Source organism: Arvicola amphibius, chromosome X (genome assembly GCF_903992535.2).
Source record: "Arvicola amphibius chromosome X, mArvAmp1.2, whole genome shotgun sequence".
In the NCBI taxonomy this organism is placed as follows: Eukaryota; Metazoa; Chordata; class Mammalia; order Rodentia; family Cricetidae; genus Arvicola; species Arvicola amphibius.
In genome coordinates, this window is record NC_052065.1 from 9806077 (window position 1) to 9826649 (window position 20573).

Here is a 20573-nt window from a genome sequence, read left to right on the forward strand (position 1 = left end):
TTTGGTTGAATTAAGGCAGCAGGAGGCAAACACACAAGAGGCTTTACTTTCTGTTTTTTTTATTTCAGTTGACAACCAGTTTCAATATAAATACTCTTGCCAGGTGAAACTGCTCTGAGCTCAAGCTCCCTTCTCATGATGGTCTACCCCCAACTGACACATGTTTCCCTTTTCTCCCGAAGGCGAGAGATCGTGGGTGTGGTGGAGCCTCTGAGCTCAAGCTCCCTTCTCATGATGGTCTACCCCCAACTGACACATGCTTCCCTTTTCTCCTGAAGGCGAGAGATCGTGGGTGTGGTGGAGCCTCTGAGCTCAAGCTCCCTTCTCATGATGGTCTACCCCCAACTGACACATGCTTCCCTTTTCTCCCGAAGGCGAGAGATCGTGGGTGTGGTGGAGCCTCTGCCTCACGACGAAACATACTGTGACCCTGCAGCTCTGTTCCACGTGTCTAATGATTACTCGTTCATCCGGTAAATGACAGTTCTCTCCTCTCTGGTGTTTAAAGGATAGCCGAGGCTAATAACAAAAGCATAAATGGCTCAATGAAGTGATAATTACAAACCTTTTCTATCTACCACCTACCATAAGCTTAATGTAGATGATCAGTTTCAATTCAATGTAATGCAACTTAATCTTTTATTGGGCTAAGTGGACTTAGCTGAGACTTTCCCCGCATTGTTAAGGAATGTCCTATTTTGCTTTGTATTGCTGGGATAAACACCATGACTAAAAGCAACTTGGAGAGGAAAGGGTTGATTTGGTTTTGTTCCACTTGCAATCCATCACTGAAGGAAGTAAAGGCAGGAACTTAAGCAAGGCAGGAAACTGGAGGCAGGAACTGAAGCCGAGACCGTGACGAACACTGCTTGCTGGCTTGCTCTTCATGGCTGCCTTGGTTTGCCTTCTTGTAACTCACAGGACCATCTACCCATGGGTGCTACCTCCTCCCTTGGGCTAGGCTGTCCCACATCAATCATTAATCTAGAAAATGCTCCACAGATTGGCTCCAGAGGCCAGTCTGACGGAAGCGTTTTTTTCAATTGAGGTTCCTTCTTCTTAGGTGACTCTAGCTTGTGTCAAGTTAAGAAACAACAATAACAACAATAAAAATTAGACATAAAGCAAAGAAAAACCAGCCTACAATTCACAATCTCAGATATCCTAGACAGCAAAGAGAACCTTAAGAGACATATAGTTGGATCCAATCTACAAGGGAAGTAGAAAAAGACAAGATCTCCTGAGTAAATTGGGAGCATGGGGATCATGTGAAAGGGTAGAAGGGGAGTGGGGAGAAAGGGAGGGGAGCGGAGAAAAATATTTAGCTCAATAAAACACAGTTTAAAAAAACAACCAAGCACAACAGGACCATTTGGTGAAGCAGAAAAATACTTTTAATTCATCTTCTCAACACTAGTAGAGTTTACTATGCATCAAAAAAGTATTTTATAATTGCTCTTGTTTATTTTGTCTTTTGTTTGAGACAGAGACTTAACTTCACGTCCCAGGCTGGCCTTGAACTCATGATCCTCCTCCCCTAATGCTGGGATGCAGGCATGTGTGGGCCTCACCTTCTCTATTTGTAAAAATGGGAATTTTACTTACCCGGTGTAAGAACCAGCTTGACATCGTTTTCTAGGAAAGGGCTGTAAGCCTGTGATAGCAATTCAAATATCACTAACCCATGGCAGAGTAGCAACGCTGCTCTCCCATCAAACGTATGCAATGAAAATAACATTTGGTACATGTGAAGAGGTCGTGTTGGGTCCTGCTACAGGAAGACTTTTAGGCAATACCTCTGGGGTTACTTGGGCCAGGAATGTAAGTATTTGCTCAGATCTGTGACTCCACGACAGCAGTAAAACATGAGCCTTCTTTTTGTTTGTTCCTTCGTCACTTGTACAGATATTACACAAGGACCATTTATCAGTTCCAGTTTCAAGAAGCCCTTTGTCAAGCAGCTAAACATGATGGCCCACTGCACAAATGTGACATCTCAAATTCCACCGAAGCTGGACAGAAGTTGCTGTAAGAAATGCCTCAAAATGCCGAGCATCTCTTAGCACCCCATATTATTCATTGCCATGTCTATGATTTAATTTATTTGCCTTCTCCCACATCTCTCCCCCTCCCCCCAAAGAAACATTGGGACTTCAGAATTTCTCCAACCAACCAACTATGAAATAAATGTTTAATGTGCGACGAGATGGGAACCTAGATCATGAGATGCCAGGATAGGTTGCCTCTTGTCTCTCTGTGATAACTACAGGGCTCTCTTTTGAGCAATTGGAAGGAAAGAGAAATCGAGTCGTAGATCCATCTGATAATATGCCTTATTTTTCTAATCCACCCAAAGAAAATGCAGCCCATTCCAAGAAAAGAAGTGTAGAGTGCAGCTGCTTCGAAATGACCCGCACACTGTCTTTTTTCCTATAGCAATATGCTGCGTCTCGGAAAATCAGAACCCTGGACCCTAGCATTGGAAAATGTGGTAGGAACAAGGAATATGGATGTAAGACCACTGCTCAATTACTTTGAGCCATTGTTTGTCTGGCTGAAGGAGCAGAACAAGAATTCTTTTGTGGGGTGGAACACTGACTGGAGTCCATGTGAGTTCACAGACTGCGCATGCATTGTGCATTGTTTCTTGTTTGCTTCGCTTCCTGTCCTTTCTATAGCCTTGCGGGGGCAGTGACACAGCCGAATATGAATTCCCTCTTCTTTAGACATGGCCACAAACTCTGTCAGGTGTTCTTATCAGTCTCCACGTTCACAATAAGAGTATAAGACTCTCCTCCTGCCCTTGGGCGGTGCTCTTTGCCCTAGTTTGCTTTCTGTTGCTGTGATGAGGACCAGGACCAAAAGCAACTTAGAGAGGGGAGGGTTTATTTCAGCTTACAGCTGATTGTCCGTCATCAGAAACTCAAGACAACAATGTGGAGGTTGGAACTGGAGAGGGGCTGTGGAGGAGCACTGCTTACTAGCTTGCTCTCTCTCCATGGCCTGACTCGGCTTGACTTTCCCCTGGACCACCTGCCCAGGAGTGGCCTTGTCCACACGTCAATCATTAGTCACGAAAATGCCTCACAGGCCAATAGGATGAAGACATTGTTTTCAAATAACTCCCCCTTTCCCCCCCTCTCTCTGCCCTGTAATCCCTTCTGTGTACACACCCACATCAAGCAGTGACTTATGGTCCTCTCAGAACGCAGTTACCAGTTTCTCATCCTCTCTTATTCTGTAAAAGCTGTGTCTTTACCTTAAAAGATGCCCATTGCTGTCTCCTTAGTGCAATCTTGGGAAGGGAAAATAAATGTGTGGTCAGTCTGTCATGTAAACCAATTGCCTAAAAATCTCTCTTTAATCAGATGCCGACCAAAGCATTAAAGTGAGGATAAGCCTAAAGTCAGCTCTTGGGGAAAATGCAGTGAGTATTCTGAATGGTGATTCCTTTTTTTCTTCCGAACAGTCTCTTCCCTTGAAATCCATGTGGCCTAAATGAAGAGGGCCACATGGTTCTCTTAAAACTATAATCCCCAGGTCTCACCTTCAGCTGACTCCTTCTCTTCCTCCCTTCTTCTCCCTCCCTCACTTCCTTCTTTTTCTTTGCAATCCATCCCTTATTGGATAGACATTGTCTGCTTTTCACGTGTTACTTTGAATGTGTTATGAAGATCTGTTCTGATCCTTAACTAGCAAACACTCACCTTCCCAATTGACTCTTGGCACTATGACTTGTATTCAAGGGCAAGGTCATGGTTCTATGCTAAGAGCTTATTTCTTTTCTTAGGTTTTGTTTTCTTAATCATCTACATTCTATTTTGTTAACAGTATGGTTGGTTCATGAGCAAAAAATTCCAGTCTGGAAGCTTGGTCAGAGTGTAGCATCTCGGGCCCCACCCTGGACCTGCTTAATCAGGACCCACATTTGTAAAGCCTCCATTGGTTTATATACATAGTAACAGCTGGGAAACTCCTATTCTCGAACTTGGCTCAGCATTGGAATTGTGTGGGGAGTCTTAAAAATATGTGTGTGGGGTCCACCTCCAGAGACACTGAATTAATTGCTCTGGAGTGTGACACCAAGATTTGGGCGTTAAGAGTTTTCTTTTGTTTGAGTCTGGTTCTAACAATGCAGTAACAGCTGGCCTGGAACTCATTACAGACAAGACTGACTTTGAATTCCCAGAGAGCCTCAAGAGTGCTGAGATTAAAGTCCCGCACCACCACACCCAACCTCACTAAGAGATTTTCAATCCGGAGCTGGGGCGATGGCTTGGTGGCTAAGAATACTCATGGCTTTCGCAGAGGACCCGGATTTGCTTGCCTGTACCCACATGTTGTAGTCCCAGTTGCAGGGTTTTGTGTTCTATTTTGATCTCCCCAGGCACCAGCACACACGCGGTACCGGCAAAACACTGATACACATAAAATAAATACGTTTTAAAAATGTAAAGACTTTTTTTAAATCTCCTAGAAGTTCTAAGTATAGCCATGTTGAGAACCATTGACTTAGAGATGCAGTTTAGGGTGACAAAATATTTTATAGAAACCCTTATTTATACCTTTAGCTATTGCTCTCCCTTGAACACCCATCTCACTTGATCCAGCTCTGGGAAGTACAAACTTTTTTAAAAAGACATTTTTATTAGTATCTAGTTATTGTATAAAATGAGCTTCATTGTGAGAGTTTCCTGCATTTACATAATTTCCTTTGCCGATAACTCACCCCTTCAGTTACTGGCTTCCCCACCCACCTGCACTCTTCCCTTTCCTCTTTCCAAATGACCCTCTTCTCAGTAATAGCTTTGATTAGCAAAGAGGAGAGGGCGTGTTGTCTCAGATAGATGGGATCAACAGCCTGGGCGTGTCCCGGAAACCTGAAAGCTTTGCAGGTTTAGAAGTCAACCTGGGACAATCAGATAAAACAGTCCAATGTGCTCCAGAAAGGTGTTGTGTCATTGTAGAGATCCAAAGATTCAGGTTCTACCTCCCCATATCCGGAGAAGTTAAATATTTCCCAAGACTTGAAAAATAACTTTGCTAAAGAAGACACCACATTATAAATAATGCATTAAAAATGGAAACAAAAGAAAGCAATTATTTTTTATTTTTTATTGAAAATCGATTCTTTTCTCATACGATATATTCTGGGTACACTTTCCCCTCTCTCTACTCCTCCCGGTTCCTCTCCTCCTGTCCTCCCCTTTCTGTCCCTGAACTGAAAAGAGTAGGCGCTGAGAAAGCAAGTGCACAAACACAAGCCCATCTGCTTCTCCACTCTGAGTTCACACTCTTTTGTCTGAATGCGCATTGCAGGCCCACGAGAGTATCTCTCTTCACTTTGATTAGTTCCTCCCTGGCCTACCACATTGAAAGTGCTCCTGGCAGGTCAGGAGAGGCAGCAGATCTCTCGTCTGGGCATGTGAGGCCATATTCCCTTTCCGCGAGACCTTGCTGGTGTGACGTTCAGAAGCCCATCCCTGAGTGAGATGCCCACTCGGAACTCATGTGCAGTAGGGCCAGAAGGTCTGCCCGGTTCAAGCCATTTTGTGGTGCACATCCACTCCGCTAAGGCATCGTTTTAAGAATTTACCTTTTAACTGCTTTAAACTATGGAAGTACCAGGGCAGAAAATTACTAGGAACATTACCGTACCATTATTACTGTTAAAAAATAAACTCCATCCTTCACATATCTGGGCAAAACCATCCTTAGGCGAAAACAATTCTTTTGAGAGCTTTTGTCTTGCTTTTCTCTAAAAGGAAAAAAAAAAAAAAAATGAAATTCCTGTGTCATCTATTGATCTCTACTGCCACCTACTGGAGGAAATATTGAGTGGCGACACCTCTACTGGGCTGTGCACACAACCCCGAGCTCTTTTTTGTTTTTGTTTTTGTTTTGTTTTTGTTTTTTTTTGTTTTTGTTTTTGAGATCCCGTGTAGCCCAGGTTGGCCTTGAAGTTGCTCTGTAGCCAAAGTTTGCCTTAAAGTCCTGATTCTCTTGCCTCTACCTCCCTAATGCTGGCATTACAGTGTGCACTACCATGCATGGTTCACATAGCTGAGAACTTATCAAAACAGTAAATGTTAGATTTAGTTGCCTACAACATACGGATAGCCCACGCGAACCCCACAGCTTTGGGCTGTCTCCCATCTATAAACCTATACTTAGGGTTCTTATTTCAAATCAAACCAAAGTGAGAGGACCGAAGGGCGCCGTGATTCCTGAAGCAGGGAGGGTTTCCTGACCTTAGCTCCCGGGGTGGGGGTGGGGGTGGGGGTTTAGTAGATAAACAGACTCTTGGGGTCTCATCTTAGATGGTCTAATCAGAAACTCTTCTTGTAGAGTCAGTAGTCACTTTGAAGCATCCCACTACCAAATGCTGATGTGTGCTCACATCGGAGGGCACAGACTTGATGGTCAGGGTCCTTGGAATAGTGACGAGGAGTCCTCAGTTTCCCCCTCTCTTTTGGCTCTCCCCCACTGAGTGGTGTCTTTCTTCTGAATTTGCAGTACGTATGGAACGACAACGAAATGTACCTGTTCCGAGCATCTGTTGCATATGCCATGAGAGTCCATTTTGCAAACAAAAACCAGACAGTTCCTTTTGGGTGAGTTGACCCGCTAGGTTCTATAAATAAAAATCCCCCTATTCTAGAGTCTAAGGAGATATGCTTAATTTTTTCCCCAAGACGGGGTTTCTCCGTGTAACAGTTCTAGCTGTCCTAGCATCTGCTTTGTAAAAGACTGTAGGGAGGAGGCTGCTTGTTCGTTTCCCGGCTGCCCAGACTCCCGAAATAATCACACAGAAACTATATTATTTAAATCACTGCTTGGCCAAACACTGAAGTGTATTGCTAGCTTGCTCTTACATCTAGAATTAACCCGTCTCCATTATTTTATATTTTACCATGAGTCTCATGGCCTACTGGCAAGATTCCAACTGACAGCTCATGTCTTTCCCCTCTGGAGGCTCCATGGTGTCTCTGACTCCACCTATTCTCTCTCTCTCTCTCTCTCTCTCTCTCTCTCTCTCTCTCTATATATATATATATATATATATATATATATATATATCTTCCAGCCTGGCTATATTCTATTAAGCCATTGTCTGAAAGCAGCTTCTTTACTAATCAATAAAAGAAACACATATACAGAAGGACTTCCCACACCAGTAGACCAGGGCTGCACTCAAACTCAAAGAGAGCCTCCTGCCTCAGACTCCCTAGTGCTGGGATCAAAGGTGTGCACTACCACCGGCCGACACCTGTATTTGCTGAATTCTTTGACAATTTTATAAATGTACATACTGTGTTTTGTAGTTCTCTCATCTGACTCCCACTGAATCCTTCCTTCTCCTACTCTTCTACTCTTGTACCTCTTTTTCTATTGTTTTCTTAAATATTTATTTGGGGGCCACTGAACTTAACTAGGGTTGCTTGCATAAGCATGGTTCAAAAATTGATTTCACATTTGCAATTTGGGTCACTTCCTTTTAGAATGCCTGTGGTTTAACTTGTAGATAGCATGACAAGGGTTGCTATTAAATCTCTCTCTCTCTCTCTCTCTCTCTATATATATATATATATATATATATGTATATGTATATATATACATATATATATATATATCTTCCAGCCTGGCTATATTCTATTAAGCCATTGTCTGAAAGCAGCTTCTTTATTAATCAATAAAAGAAACACATATACAGAAGGACTTCCCACACCAGTAGACCAGGGCTCAACTCAAACTCAAAGAGATCCTCCTGCCTCAGACTCCCTAGTGCTGGGATCAAAGGTGTGCACTACCACCGGCCGACACCTGTATTTGCTGAATTCTTTGACAATTTTATAAATGTACATACTGTGTTTTGTAGTTCTCTCATCTGACTCCCACTGAATCCTTCCTTCTCCTACTCTTCTACTCTTGTACCTCTTTTTCTATTGTTTTCTTAAATATTTATTTGGGACCACTGAACTTAACTAGGGTTGCTTGCATAAGCATAGTTCAAAAATTGATTTCACAGTTGCAATTTGGGTCACTTCCTTTTAGAATGCTTGTGGTTTAACTTGTAGATAGCATGACAAGGGTTGCTATTAAATCTCTCTCTCTCTCTCTGTCTCTCTCTCTCTCCATATACTCTCACCCCATCCTTAGAAGTAAAAAGGGGGGGGAGACATTTCTGCTTTCTGCCTTCTGTAAGCATCTTCAGGAGAGAGACCACAGGGGAAAGAGGGAGTTTGTAAATATGGGCTGTGACGGAAAGCACAGGATCAGGACGAGGAAAGGGGCTGAGGAAAGTTCAGCTTTTACCGAGTTGGTTAGAGAGGACATCACCAACCTTAAGAAGCAGAAAAGCCACTGGTGCAGGCAATGGGAGAAAGAATTCATCTAGGGGACAAAGGCACAAAGTCCGATGGAATAGCAAGAAGGTCATTGTGGGAGGGGGAGCATCTGCTAGAGGGCAAACAGGTGACGTGATCAGGGCAGTGTTTGCACAGGGTAGCTGGGTGAAAGTGAGCAAAGAAAGTTCATTTGGGCCTCAAGGCCATCCCATGGCTTTTGCCTTTTATTTTGAGAAGGTCAAGTAGTCACCCAAGGACTATAGATGGCCACATGATCTGCCTTAGGTTTTTACCAGCGCCACTCTGGTAGCTTTGAGAGCCTGGCCTTGTCACATTGTGTGGCGATTCAGACTTTTTGACTTCATCCAGTGATGCCACCCAACACTTTGCTGAGCGGGGCCAGGCTAGAGAGCGTTAATACTCTGTAGCTGTCTGTGACACTGAGATGTCACTGTCCACCGTGCTGCTTTTCACACTCAAAGGTCACCAGTGATTCATTCTTGATTCTCTTGATGCTCGCATTGACATGAAAAAGAACTGAATGGATTTGGGGTTTGGGGGGTGGGAGGAAAAAGCAGTACCAAAAGTTGGTATTACAACTTTTTGTTTGTCTGTTTTGGTTTTGGGGACAGGATCTCTCTGTGTATCTCTGGCTGTCCTGGAACTCTGTAGACTAGGCTGGCCTTGAACTCACAGAGACCCGCCTGCCTCTGTCTCCAGAGTGCTAGGATTAAAGGTGTGCGCCACCATGCCCAGGGCGCCAGGGGTGGGGGTGGGGTGGGTGTTTCCCAACTTTTATGTCGTTCATTTCATGTGCTTCGGAAAGTGGACAGTTCTTTTGGCCATATCATCCCTATGTTTGCCCTGCCCTGCGCTCTACCTCCTCATCAAGAAACCTTGCTCTCATCTCCTTTCCGCCATGGCGGGGGGGGGGGGGGGGTGGGGGTGGGGTAACGGGATGGGACAACTTCCTTTCTTTCTTGTGTTCTCTCATTAGAAAAGAAGAAACATGTTTCTTTTCTTTCTTCTCTTTCTTTTTGGTCATAGGGTGGAAGATATACGGGTGAGTGGTTTGACACCGAGAGTCTCTTTCAACTTCTTCGTCACTTCTCCCGAAAATGTGTCTGACGTCATTCCTAGGAGTGAAGTGGAAAGTGCCATCAGGTGAGGTCTTCCTTTCCCATGAACCATTTAAAGGTGGAGGGGTTAGCTAATGCAGCAATAGCTTCCATTTAGTGCACTCTTTTTGGGTGCTGGACATCATTCTACGCCATGTACATGCTTTACCGCATCTCCAAACTTGGGTGGTGGTTGTTGCTTGTGTGTGTGGTGTACATGTAGGTTTGTGTGTGAGTGTGCATATATGGCATGGGTACATATGCAGAAGCTGGAGGTTGACATTAAGTGTCTTTTCTGATCTGTTTCCTCTTTGTGTTTTGAGACAGGTTGTCTCACTAAACCTGATGTTAATCAACTCAGCTGGGCTGTCAAGGGAGCTTCAGGGATATGCCTTTCTCCCCAAGCCCCAGCACTGGAGTGGATGGGGACTGGGTGCTACCACACCCAGCTGTTTTCTGTGGGTGCTAGGGGTCAAAACTCAGGTCCTCAAACTTGCGCAGCAGGCATTTTGCTGGCTGAACCATCTCTTTGGCTGCACAAACTTGGGTTTTAGTTCTGTTGTAATCCAGTAGCAGGAGACTTGTTTTGATTGGAGACCGCTCCTGGTGCAGGTCCTTGCACAAAGATTTAGGCAAACACAGTTTATTTGGGAAGCAGTCCCAAGAAGCACCAATGGAAACTGGACAGGAGACAGAGAAGAGAGGAAGATGAGAGCTCAGACCTGCCAGGCAGCTCTGGGAAATGGTAGAAAGTGCTCTGGAATTGCCTCGCTGGAAGGCTGAGGGAGCTGGGATATTTACCGCTTCTCACTGGTCGTTGTCTGAGAAACGATTCCGGGTGATATTCATTCCTTAGTCTCGCTAGCTTGACAATGGTCTCAGGCAAAGGGAAATCATTTCTGGCTAAAGGAAGCTTGGCTGGCATGTTTGGAAAGTGCAGAAGGGAAATGGGCACACACTGCCACCATTTGCTACAGGGACATTATGAAAGATTTATTGAACTGCCCAAAGCAGGAAATAAGGCAGGCAAACATCAGGTTCCTTTGCCATTGTCTCCCAGGCTGAGAGAGGAATTTACTGCGGAGCAGTGATTATCCAAACGAAATGACTTGTCCAGTTTGCCTCAGAAGTTTTAGATGAGACAGATGGTGTGGAAGACGGATGGTTTTCTTTGTCATTAAAAAAATGACAATAAAAATAAAAATGCTGCAGGTGGTGGTGGACACCTTCAATCCCAGCCCTCGGAAGGCAGAGACAGGCAGATCTCTGTGAGTTCGAGGCCAGCCTGGCCTACAAAGTGAGTTCCAGGACAGCCAGGCCTCTGTTGCACAGAGAAACCTTGTCTCAAAAAAAAAAAAAAAAATCCAACCATGCCTGCCACAAAAACGCTTAATAAACTTCCTGTACCTGGCATCTCACTAGGTGGGGCACTTGAGCTACACCAGGAAGTCTATTGAACTTTTAGACCTGCTGGATAGGGAGTGCCTAGAAAATCTGGACTGGTTGGGGTGTGTGACTGAATCATGCCCAGAGATTCAGTCTCCTCCTCCAAAAAGGCAAGTATCTGCCTTAGACAAAATGCTGGCTGAGAGTTTTGTGACGCGCCTGCTCTTCCTGGATTCCCAGCTCTGAGCTGCAGGGATCCTCAAACTTTCTCTTCTAGCAACGACTCTTCTAGAATGTCTGGAGGAACTCTTGAGGTTGCCAGGGGTTATGGCTAATTCTATGCTGGCTGCTTGTCCTCTCTGCTGGAATTTGACCTTCTCACCTGAGCCACACCTATAGCTAGGAGGCTGTGACGCTAGACGTTTTAGTTTACAAACCAGAAAGTTCCATCATTGCACTGGTTTTTATCCTAAATAGTTTTCATCTTTTTGACTCCATCAACTTCAGCCACTTGTCTCAGTGCTGGAGAGATACAGAGGTCTCTTTCCCGGGTTAGTCCTCGATGCTACTTCCCAAAGTCAGTGCTTTTTGTTTGGAAAACTCCTATGGGAATTTGGGTATTAGACATGTTTCATTTATAAAAGAGGGGGATTCCGTTATGCTTTTCTTTTGTTTGCTGGAAATTAATTTTAGATGCACTCTGAAAGCTGAGAAATTCTTGCCAAATCCGCTAACTTGGCTTTTAGAACTCAGTACTTAACACATGAGCAAAGAGCAGCCGTTTGTCCATTTCTAAAATTCCTCTGCATAGTGAAACCTATTGTTATTTTTGGCTTTTCATCGCAGGGTTTCTCTGTGTAGCCCTGGCTGTCCTGAAACTCACTCTGTAGACCAGGCTGACCTCGAGCTCCCAGAGATTCGCCTGCCTCTGCCTCCTGAGTGCTGGGATTAAAAGTGTGCACCACCACCACCTGGCGAAACCTATTAATTTGTATGACAACTTTATTCTCTTAACACTTTAGTGTCTATGCCTGCATGTTTATATGTGTGCTGCACGTGTGCTGTGCCCATGAAGGCAAGAAGGCATCAGAGCCGCCCTTGGGACTAGAGTTATGGGCACTATGAGCCCAATGTTAATACTAGAAGCCAACCCAAGTCCTTTGGAAGAACAATACGAGCTCTTATAGAAGCTCTCCAGCCCCCTCATTTCTAAATTTCCGGCTCAAGTTTCAAATGAGGGTGTTTATAGACCTAATTCAGATTACTTGATATAAAAGGTAAGTGACATCAAAAGTATTTTTCCATTGGCCCGATCTACGGCGATTTTAGTGTTATTTTGGGTGTATAATTTGCATGGCTTTTTTCTTTAAGACAGTGTCTTGCTATGTTCCCATGACTATCCTGGATCATGCTACATGGAGCTATTTGTGTCACCCTTCCCCCTTTACCTCTAGAGTGCTGGTTTTACAGGCAGGTACCACTGCACACATTCTAGTTGGACACGCTCATGATAAGCCTTACCACTTTGGGGAACCATGAGATAAAGAGGAAACGACTAGGCCCAAGTTCGTTTGGTCTAAACCTTCTCTTTCTTATATTCTGCTTTCACAAATAGTTTTTCTAGGGACCGCATCAATGATATTTTCCGCCTGGATGATAACAGCCTGGAGTTTCTGGGGATTTACCCAACACTTGCGCCACCTTACCAGCCTCCTGTCACCATATGGCTGATTGTTTTTGGCGTCGTGATGGGGCTTGTAGTGCTCGGCATCATCATCTTGATTGTCACTGGGATCAGAGGTCGAAAGAAGTAAGTGTCTTTTTCTTACCATACCATAGCATACTCTATACATAGGCCGATTACTATCCTGGACACTTATCTCCCTGACTATGCTGATGTGTCTGTCTCTTAGAAACTTGGAAGATGTAGTGAGCACGTTGCCTTCTTAGTAAGGTCATAGGCTGGATGTCTAGCCTGGGAGTTATTGGCATGCTGTTGTAAGCTGCATCCTAACCACCGTGTCACCTCCCGACTCCAAACTAGTAAGGGATTGTCCTCACTCGTGAGCCTTGCTTCATCCCCATAGGATGGACTGAGGCGGGGTTTGAACTGTGATGCCACCTAAGAATGACCCCAAAGATATGCTTCAAACTACTACTCTTTACTTTTTAGGTAAATTAAACTTCGCATCCTTTTAGTTCACGGCCAGACATCCTCTAATACTTTTCTAGTCCTGTGAGTTGATTGAGGGTTCTAATCACAAGAGACCTGATTTCTACTTTTGTGTTACAATTAGATTTTTGTTCGGCTTGAGAGAGAATTGATCTTTTGTAGTGAGGAGCTGAGGGCAGGCCTGCTTTTCGTCCTGCCTGGCTCCTGGACGCCTGGCTAGCTTATGCCCCGAAATAACAACACACAAACTGTATTCATTTAAACACTGCCTGGCCCATTAGTTTCAGCCTCTTACTCACATCTTGATTAACCCATATCTAATAATCTGTGTAGCACCACGAAGTGGTGACTTACCGGGAAGATTCTAGCTTACGTCCATCTTGGGCCGGAGCTTCATCGCGTCTGTCTCCCTGAGGAGAGGCACGGCAGTCTGCCCCAGAGAGGCAAGGCATGGTGGTCTGACTAACTTAGGAGAGGTGTGACATCTGACTGAGCCATCTACCTCACTTCCTTCTTCCTGTTCTGTCTACTCTGCCCACCTAAGGGCTGGCCAAGGCAGTTTCTTTATTAACAAATGAGATCAACACAAACAGAAGACTCTCCCACATCAATCTTTGTTGGACTTGTTAAATAAGTTAGTATTTTGAGTCACCTGACAAAATTTTATGTATGTTTTAAGTTGTTTAAACACCCTCAGTTGAATTTTTCATGAATGAGTGAGTATATTTTACTTAATTTTCTTTAATATAGAGATTTTCCAATTCTACCAAATAGCTTCATATGAAAAATCGGGGCTGTAGAAATGGGTAAAATCACTTGCCTCACAAGTATAGACAAATGACCTTGAATGCACATCACCCATATGAAAGTCAGGTTCAGTAATCTGTATTCCCAACACTTTTACAAGGGAGGGGAGGCAGAGGCAGGAGAAGCCCTATAAGTCCAAGGACCAGTTAGCCTGGTATGCACCGCAGAGAAACAATGAAGAGACCCCATCTCAATCATGATGGGGGTTGAAAATCAGCTCTGGTTATTGTCTGTTCTCCACACATCTACTGTAGCATACAGGAATCCACACTTACACGCATGAACTCACATACATAAAACACTTCCTAGGTAGTTCATTCACGTAGTTAAAAATTTCAAAATGCAGAGGGATCATCAAGTTCCTTTGCCATTCTTTGCTTCTGAGAATCCTTTCTAACAAAGTTATCAGTTTTTCGTATATGTGAAGTAGGCACCACATATTTTTATTTCCCTCTTAGGATGTTTTAGAGATATTTTCAGATTGTTTCCAGATTGGCTGTACAAAGCACTTCCTTTTCCCCTGATAATGTAGTTTTCCATTTTGTAGTAATGGGCTCTCCCATGATTACCAAATGTTTGTGTCTATAAAAAAATATGGGCAATTTCTTGTGTATGCTAATGCCACTGCAAGACAAATCCTTGCACGTGAAAGGCTGGCTTAAAAATCAACATGGGCTTCTGATTTTAATCAATACTTCTGAACTGTCCTCACAGAGGCAGAATTCATGTATACACATACCAGCAGTTTATGAAAGTTCCCTTTTTCTCCATCTCAGCATCCTTAGCACAGGGTGCCAGCAAACTTTTTGGTATTCATCCATTTGGTCCGTGTGAGTGTCTTTCTAACATCACTTTATTAAGGTGACTTTGTTTTTTACTTAACAGGAAAAATGAAACAAAAAGAGAAGAAAATCCTTATGACTCTGTGGACATCGGTAAAGGAGAAAGTAATGCAGGGTTCCAAAACAATGATGATGTTCAGACTTCATTTTAGAGTCATTTTATGATATGTAATTGCTAGCATCATAGTACACAAAATAAGATTATATACATGGCATTAGCTATCAAAACTATGGTCTGTTCAGTAAACGTTGTCTGAAGAGCATCTGACTTGAGTGGGCATCTTCACTGACACTGCTTTCAGTATTTATTTCTGCCTTAAGACTCGACATCTCTTCTGTTTATCAAAAGAGATGTTTATACTAGAGTAAAAGGAGGAAAGGTGTCTTTGGCCTCACAGTCTGTCCAGGGCTAATGGAAAAGAAGACACTGTTGGGTAACTGGAGTTGGAAGATGAGACGATGTGTCTTGGGAGCAAGTATTGGATTTGGTATGGAATCTGTGATGTGAACCAGTGGAACTGCTGAGGTTGAGGATGGTACGCACTGTCCACTTTGATCCAAGTGTGACAGATGGTGGGTGTCATGCTCTGTGGCCTTGCATTAACTTACTTCAAGTACGGTAGCCATTTGTTAGCTGTGATACTTGAAATGGATTGTCCTTTCTTTGGTGGCACAGCTCCAAAGGAGATAGAAGCCAGACATCAGGTAGAGAACATGACCTTTCCTCTTTCAAACTGCTTGATCAGCATCTCCCTAACAATGCACAACTAGCACAGGGAATTAATTCCACGAGCCCAGAGCATGCCTGATAGAAACTTGCTTCCATTATTTGGGAACTGTGGAGTCAAGGGAAACTCCAGCTGAATATTCACCCTGCAGAGTGGGTACCCATTCTCTGAAATTTTTTGTATTCTCTAATAGTGTCTGAGCAATGATGACCACAAAGCAGACCTCAATAAATACTTACTAGATTTGTACACTCCTCTGCTCTTATGTGTGCTTATGTGTCTGTTAGTTTTGGCATTCATTCTATGGACAGAGTTGTCATCTTGGACCAAGAAATTATAAAATCAGTTCAAAAGATTTGTGCTCAGATTGTATACATTATCAGGTTAGGAACCAAAAACTTAACATTTTTATTTAACATAACAGTACTATCTACCTGGAGATTGATTAAAACTATATTAAATAAGTTAGCATGTCTGACATACTATATAGAGACCAAAGTTATGTTAGAGCGACTCTGTACTTAGTAAATTTGATGTGATCATGGTAATTGGTCACCGATTCATGAAATCAGGTGAAACCATTTGAAGCTATTTCGTATCTTTCATTTATATGATATATAGGTAGCAAAGACAGAGTGTCTTTGCACGAGAGCCATGCCCCCTCCAGTCAAGCTTCCATATCACTATCTGCCTTACGATCTTGCTTCTGGGCCACCAAAGAATTGCATTTCTCCTTCATTTACATTCTCATTTTACTGACACCCTGTTGTCTTGTGTGTGTCCTGTCTTCCCTAATATAAGAAGGCCTTCTGCAAGCTATTATCTAAACATCCTTTGTAATTGCCACGTTTACTTTATGAAGCTGTCACTCTGTTTTTTTTTTTTTTATTTCAACACTGTGCAAAAAAAAATAATCTTCATAAGAACTAATTCTATCACCCAACACCTTCAAAAGAGCCTTTTCATTCATGGTAAAGCACCCATGGGCACGTGACACAATCTCTAGTTGTAACATGGAAATTAGAAAACTGTTCTCATCCCAAATTAATTCTTCTCCAGGCCAGTCATCATTTTGCCCCCCAGGTGAACGCTGTGGTCCTTCTCCTATGCAGCAGCATCCTCTGAGAGGACAGGCTGTACAAAGCTGGTCCAGTACCGGGACTTAAGATAAGAGTTGACAAACTGTCATTTTGGGGCCAAACTATACCCAACCCCTTGAGTTAAAAATGAGTGTTATATTTTATAGTTGTTGGGAGAAAAGTAGACTATTTCCTGGCACATGAAAATGATATGAAATTCAAATTTCATTGTCCATAAATGAAGTTTTATTGGTACACAGTCATGCCCATCAATTTTCATATTATATAGGGCTGCTTTTGTTCTACAAAGCTGAGCTGAGGAGCTGACTTAGAGAAGCTATGGCCCACAAGGCTTTTTGCAGGCAAACATTGCTGACCCATGAGCTATAAGGAAGCAATGATGTTTATGTAAAAGAGCAATTGGAGTTCAGAGAACCAAGGGACATTTGTTTATTAAATCTAAAGTATTTCTTTCCTGGGAGTTTAATTATTTAATAGACAGTGGAGTTAGTAAAAAAGCAATGGCGTCAGAAAGAGCAGGTGCCAATTTGCTCTTGCTTGGTGTTTTTCAATGTCTTATTCTCCCTCTTGAGGTCCATTTGTTCCTATTTAGGTAAAGTAGGGACTTAGGCTTAGGAACATTGCGGAAGAGGGGGAGGGAAGGTTGTCAGAGCCAGAGGAACAGGGAGTTTCTGTGAGATTGCATGTCTGCAAGAAAGGTCAGAAGATAAACTCAGAAAGTCTCACCAACATGGCTGCCTAAACATGACCCAAACAAGGACACACTACCACTGCTAATGTGGAAGGGAGAAAGCTTATGAAGCCTCAGCCCTAGACAAAGAACTATAGGGTACTAAGGAATGCTGAGAGCAAAAGAAATAATCTTCCCCAGAGAAGAGTGCATGATCTAGTTATTCAGTACCAAATGGTCAAACCTAAAACATATATACAAGCCAAATTATACAGGCTGAGAAGGATATATATATATATATGTGTGTGTGTGTGTGTGTGTGTGTGTGTGTGTGTGTGTGTGTGTACAAACACAGCAAGAGTGTGTGTGTGTGTGTGTGTGTGAGAGAGAGAGAGAGAGAGAGAGAGAGAGAGAGAGAGAGAGAGAGAGACCACCCCTACCACCACCATCACCAAAGTAAAATTGCTGTGAAGTAAGGGAGGTACATGGGAAGGTCCAAAGGGAGGAAAGGAAAGGAGAAATGATGTAATTATAATGTCAAAATTTTTTTTCAAAAAGGTAAGGCCTTAGGTCCAACCTGTCTTCCTTGTACACTTATTTCCAAGTCAGAACTGAAACTGAGAAACTACCATATTGGAATCTTGCTTTATTAGCTCAAGCACATATAATACAAATTTGCTAGACCCATTGACTTGTATCTCACTTTTGGCAGACCAGAAATGGCTCAGCAAGACTTTTGAAGCCCGCCTAGCAAAGACTGTCTCTGGATGCCTCTCTTCTTTGCCATTTGGGAATGTGTCTTATCACATCCTCTCACCTTGTCTCGCTTCTCAGAGAGTGTAGAAAGTCTGTGGGTGGAGGGTTAGGGAAACAATTGATGAAAAACACACGTAAGCAGCATTTTGAAAACACCATGCAAGCTTTAAAATAGCACCAATGTTCTTCCTCTGCCGCTGGCTCTCAAAAATGTACTGATTTTCTCCACAGGTTTCTAGCAGCGACTTAAATTCTTGTTTGGCTTGAGTTTTGAAATCAAGCTTCAAACAAGGCTTCAGTTTCATTGCAAAGTGCACAACTCTGTATTGTTTGCATCTTTAACAGCATGTGCTACTTTTTACAAACGACTTTTTAAAAATCACATATATAAAAAAGTGAAGGCAACAATCAGATAATCTCAAGAGAGAGGCAGAAATAAAGGTTAAGAATCCATGGAACACAGTATATACTCACTCATAAGTGAATGTTCACTGTAAAAGGATATTGAGCCTATATAGTTCATGATCCTAGAAAAGCTAAGTAACAAGGTGAACCCTAAGAGAAACATACAGAAATTCACCTGGAAAGTCAAAATAGACAAGATCACCTGACAAAATTGGGAGCATGGGGGTGGGGGGAGCAGGGAGTGCAGAAGGGGAAGAGGAGGAGAGAAGGGGAGGTGAAGAACTTGAGGAAATGGGACAGTCGAGATAGAGGAATGACAGAGATGAGAGCAAGGAAAGAGATATTTTGATTAAGGGAGTCATTATGGGGCTAGCAAGAAACCTGACAATAGGGAAATTCCCAGGAATCCACAAGGATGACCCCAGCTAAGACCCTAAGCAATAGAGGAGAGGGTACCCGAACTGGCCTTGCCTTGTAGTTAGACTGATGACTGTTTTAAATGTCACCATAGAACCTTCATCCAGCAACTGATGGAAACAGAGTTAGAGACCTGCATTGGAGCACTGGACTGAGCTCCCAAAGTCCAGTTAAAGAGTGGGAGGAGTGAGAATATGAGCAAAGAGGTCAAGACCATGATGGGGACACCCACTGAAACAGTTTACCTGAGCTAATGGGAGCTCACCAACTCCAGCAGGACTGGGAAGGAACCAGCATAGGACCAAACTAGTCTCTCTGAATGTGGGTAACAGTTGTATGGCTGGAGCAGACTGAGGGACCATTGGCAGTGGCACCAGGATTTATCTCTACTGCGTGTACTGGCTTTTTGGGATCCTATTCTCTTTGAATAGATACCATGCTCAGCCTGGATATAGTAGGGAGGGCCTTGAACCTTTCCCAAAGCAATGTGCCTTACCCTCTCTGTAGAGTGGATCAGGAGTGGGGGTGGGGGTAAGTGGAGGAAATGGGAGGAGGGGAATGGGAACTAGGATTGGTATGTAAAATGAAAAAAAAATACAGTTTGTTTTCTTTTTAAAAAAAATAAAAAAGAATCTATGGAAGAGGGGTTAGAGAGATGGCTCAGTGGTTAAGTACACTTCCTGCTGCCGATGAAGACCTGGGTTCAGTTCTCAGAAAACAAATGGCAGATTCTAAGTGTCTGTAACTCCAGTTCCTGGGGATCCAGCAACCTCTTCTGGCTTCCATTGGCACCAGACATGCACACGGTACACAGACATATATGCAGATAAACACTTGTACACACAAAAAAATAAAATAATCTTATATTTTAGAAAAGTCTATGGTACAGGTTCCTGATGTACAAAACCCCAGAAAGCAGGACAGGCTGCCTGGGCAGGTTGTGAAGGAAGGGTTCTGTCACTTGGTACCTTTTATCCCTTGAGTAGGAAAGAACTTGGCACACAGGGAACGGTAAATAAAGGAATGAATGTATAAATGTCCTAGTGGTTATTTGAAAAGCGGCATTCATTATTCACCCATTATGCACTGAACTTTGTATGCCTCCTTTAAAGATAGAATACTATTATCCTGTCAATTCTCTGCTGAAATAGTAAGATCATTAAGGAAATGTCAAGAAGGAAATAAGCAAGGGAGACATTTGAGCTCACTGGTTGGAAAAAATGGGTGGTGGTAGGAGTCAAAGTAAGAATATCAGTGATTAAGAGCACGAACTGCTCAACTAGAGGACCCTGATTTGATTCATAGCACCCATATGGTGGCTCACAACCATCTCTGACTGTGATTCTAGATAATCAAACTCCCTCTTCTGGCCTCTGTTGGTACTACACAAATACAGTGCACATACATACACATACAAATTATGAAAATTTAAAATACTATTTTTTGTTTCAGTGTTAAGATATAAGACGGAATTAGAAACTTCAGTTATCTTTCAAATGAATCAAAAGTCCCCAAACCCCCAACTTAAGTATATAACATCATTAGGATGTAAGATCGTCTTAACTCTAGCAAAACCACCATCTCATTGAGTGGTGATTGATAATGGTGAAGGTTAATGTGAAGGAAGAAGGCATTAAATTCTCACCTGAGCATCATTCATAATAAATTTTACTCTGTATGAAACATGGAACACATTGCTCAATAGTAATATTCAACACATTGTTCAATATTATTATTTTCTAGCACTGTACATGATGACATGAAGTACCATTGTTTTAAGTCTGGAGCAGAAACTGTATCATTCAAATGGAGTTACAGACCAT

The 20573-nt window shown here is 42.9% G+C and overlaps 1 protein-coding gene across 2 annotated transcripts in view; it reads left to right on the forward strand.

Annotated features, from left to right (window-relative positions):
- Nucleotides 1-15656, forward strand: part of Ace2 (angiotensin converting enzyme 2) — a 50075-nt gene extending 34419 nt beyond the window's left edge. For both annotated transcript variants that reach the window (XM_038316301.1, XM_038316302.1), the window contains 8 exons: nt 375-473; nt 1906-2028; nt 2437-2609; nt 3369-3427; nt 6517-6614; nt 9396-9512; nt 12468-12662; nt 14718-15656. In XM_038316301.1, the coding sequence (XP_038172229.1) occupies nt 375-473; nt 1906-2028; nt 2437-2609; nt 3369-3427; nt 6517-6614; nt 9396-9512; nt 12468-12662; nt 14718-14826 (973 nt within the window). In that variant the 3' untranslated portion in view covers nt 14827-15656. The remainder of the gene's footprint in view (nt 1-374; nt 474-1905; nt 2029-2436; nt 2610-3368; nt 3428-6516; nt 6615-9395; nt 9513-12467; nt 12663-14717) is intronic.
- The last annotated feature ends 4917 nt before the right edge of the window (nt 15657-20573 follow it).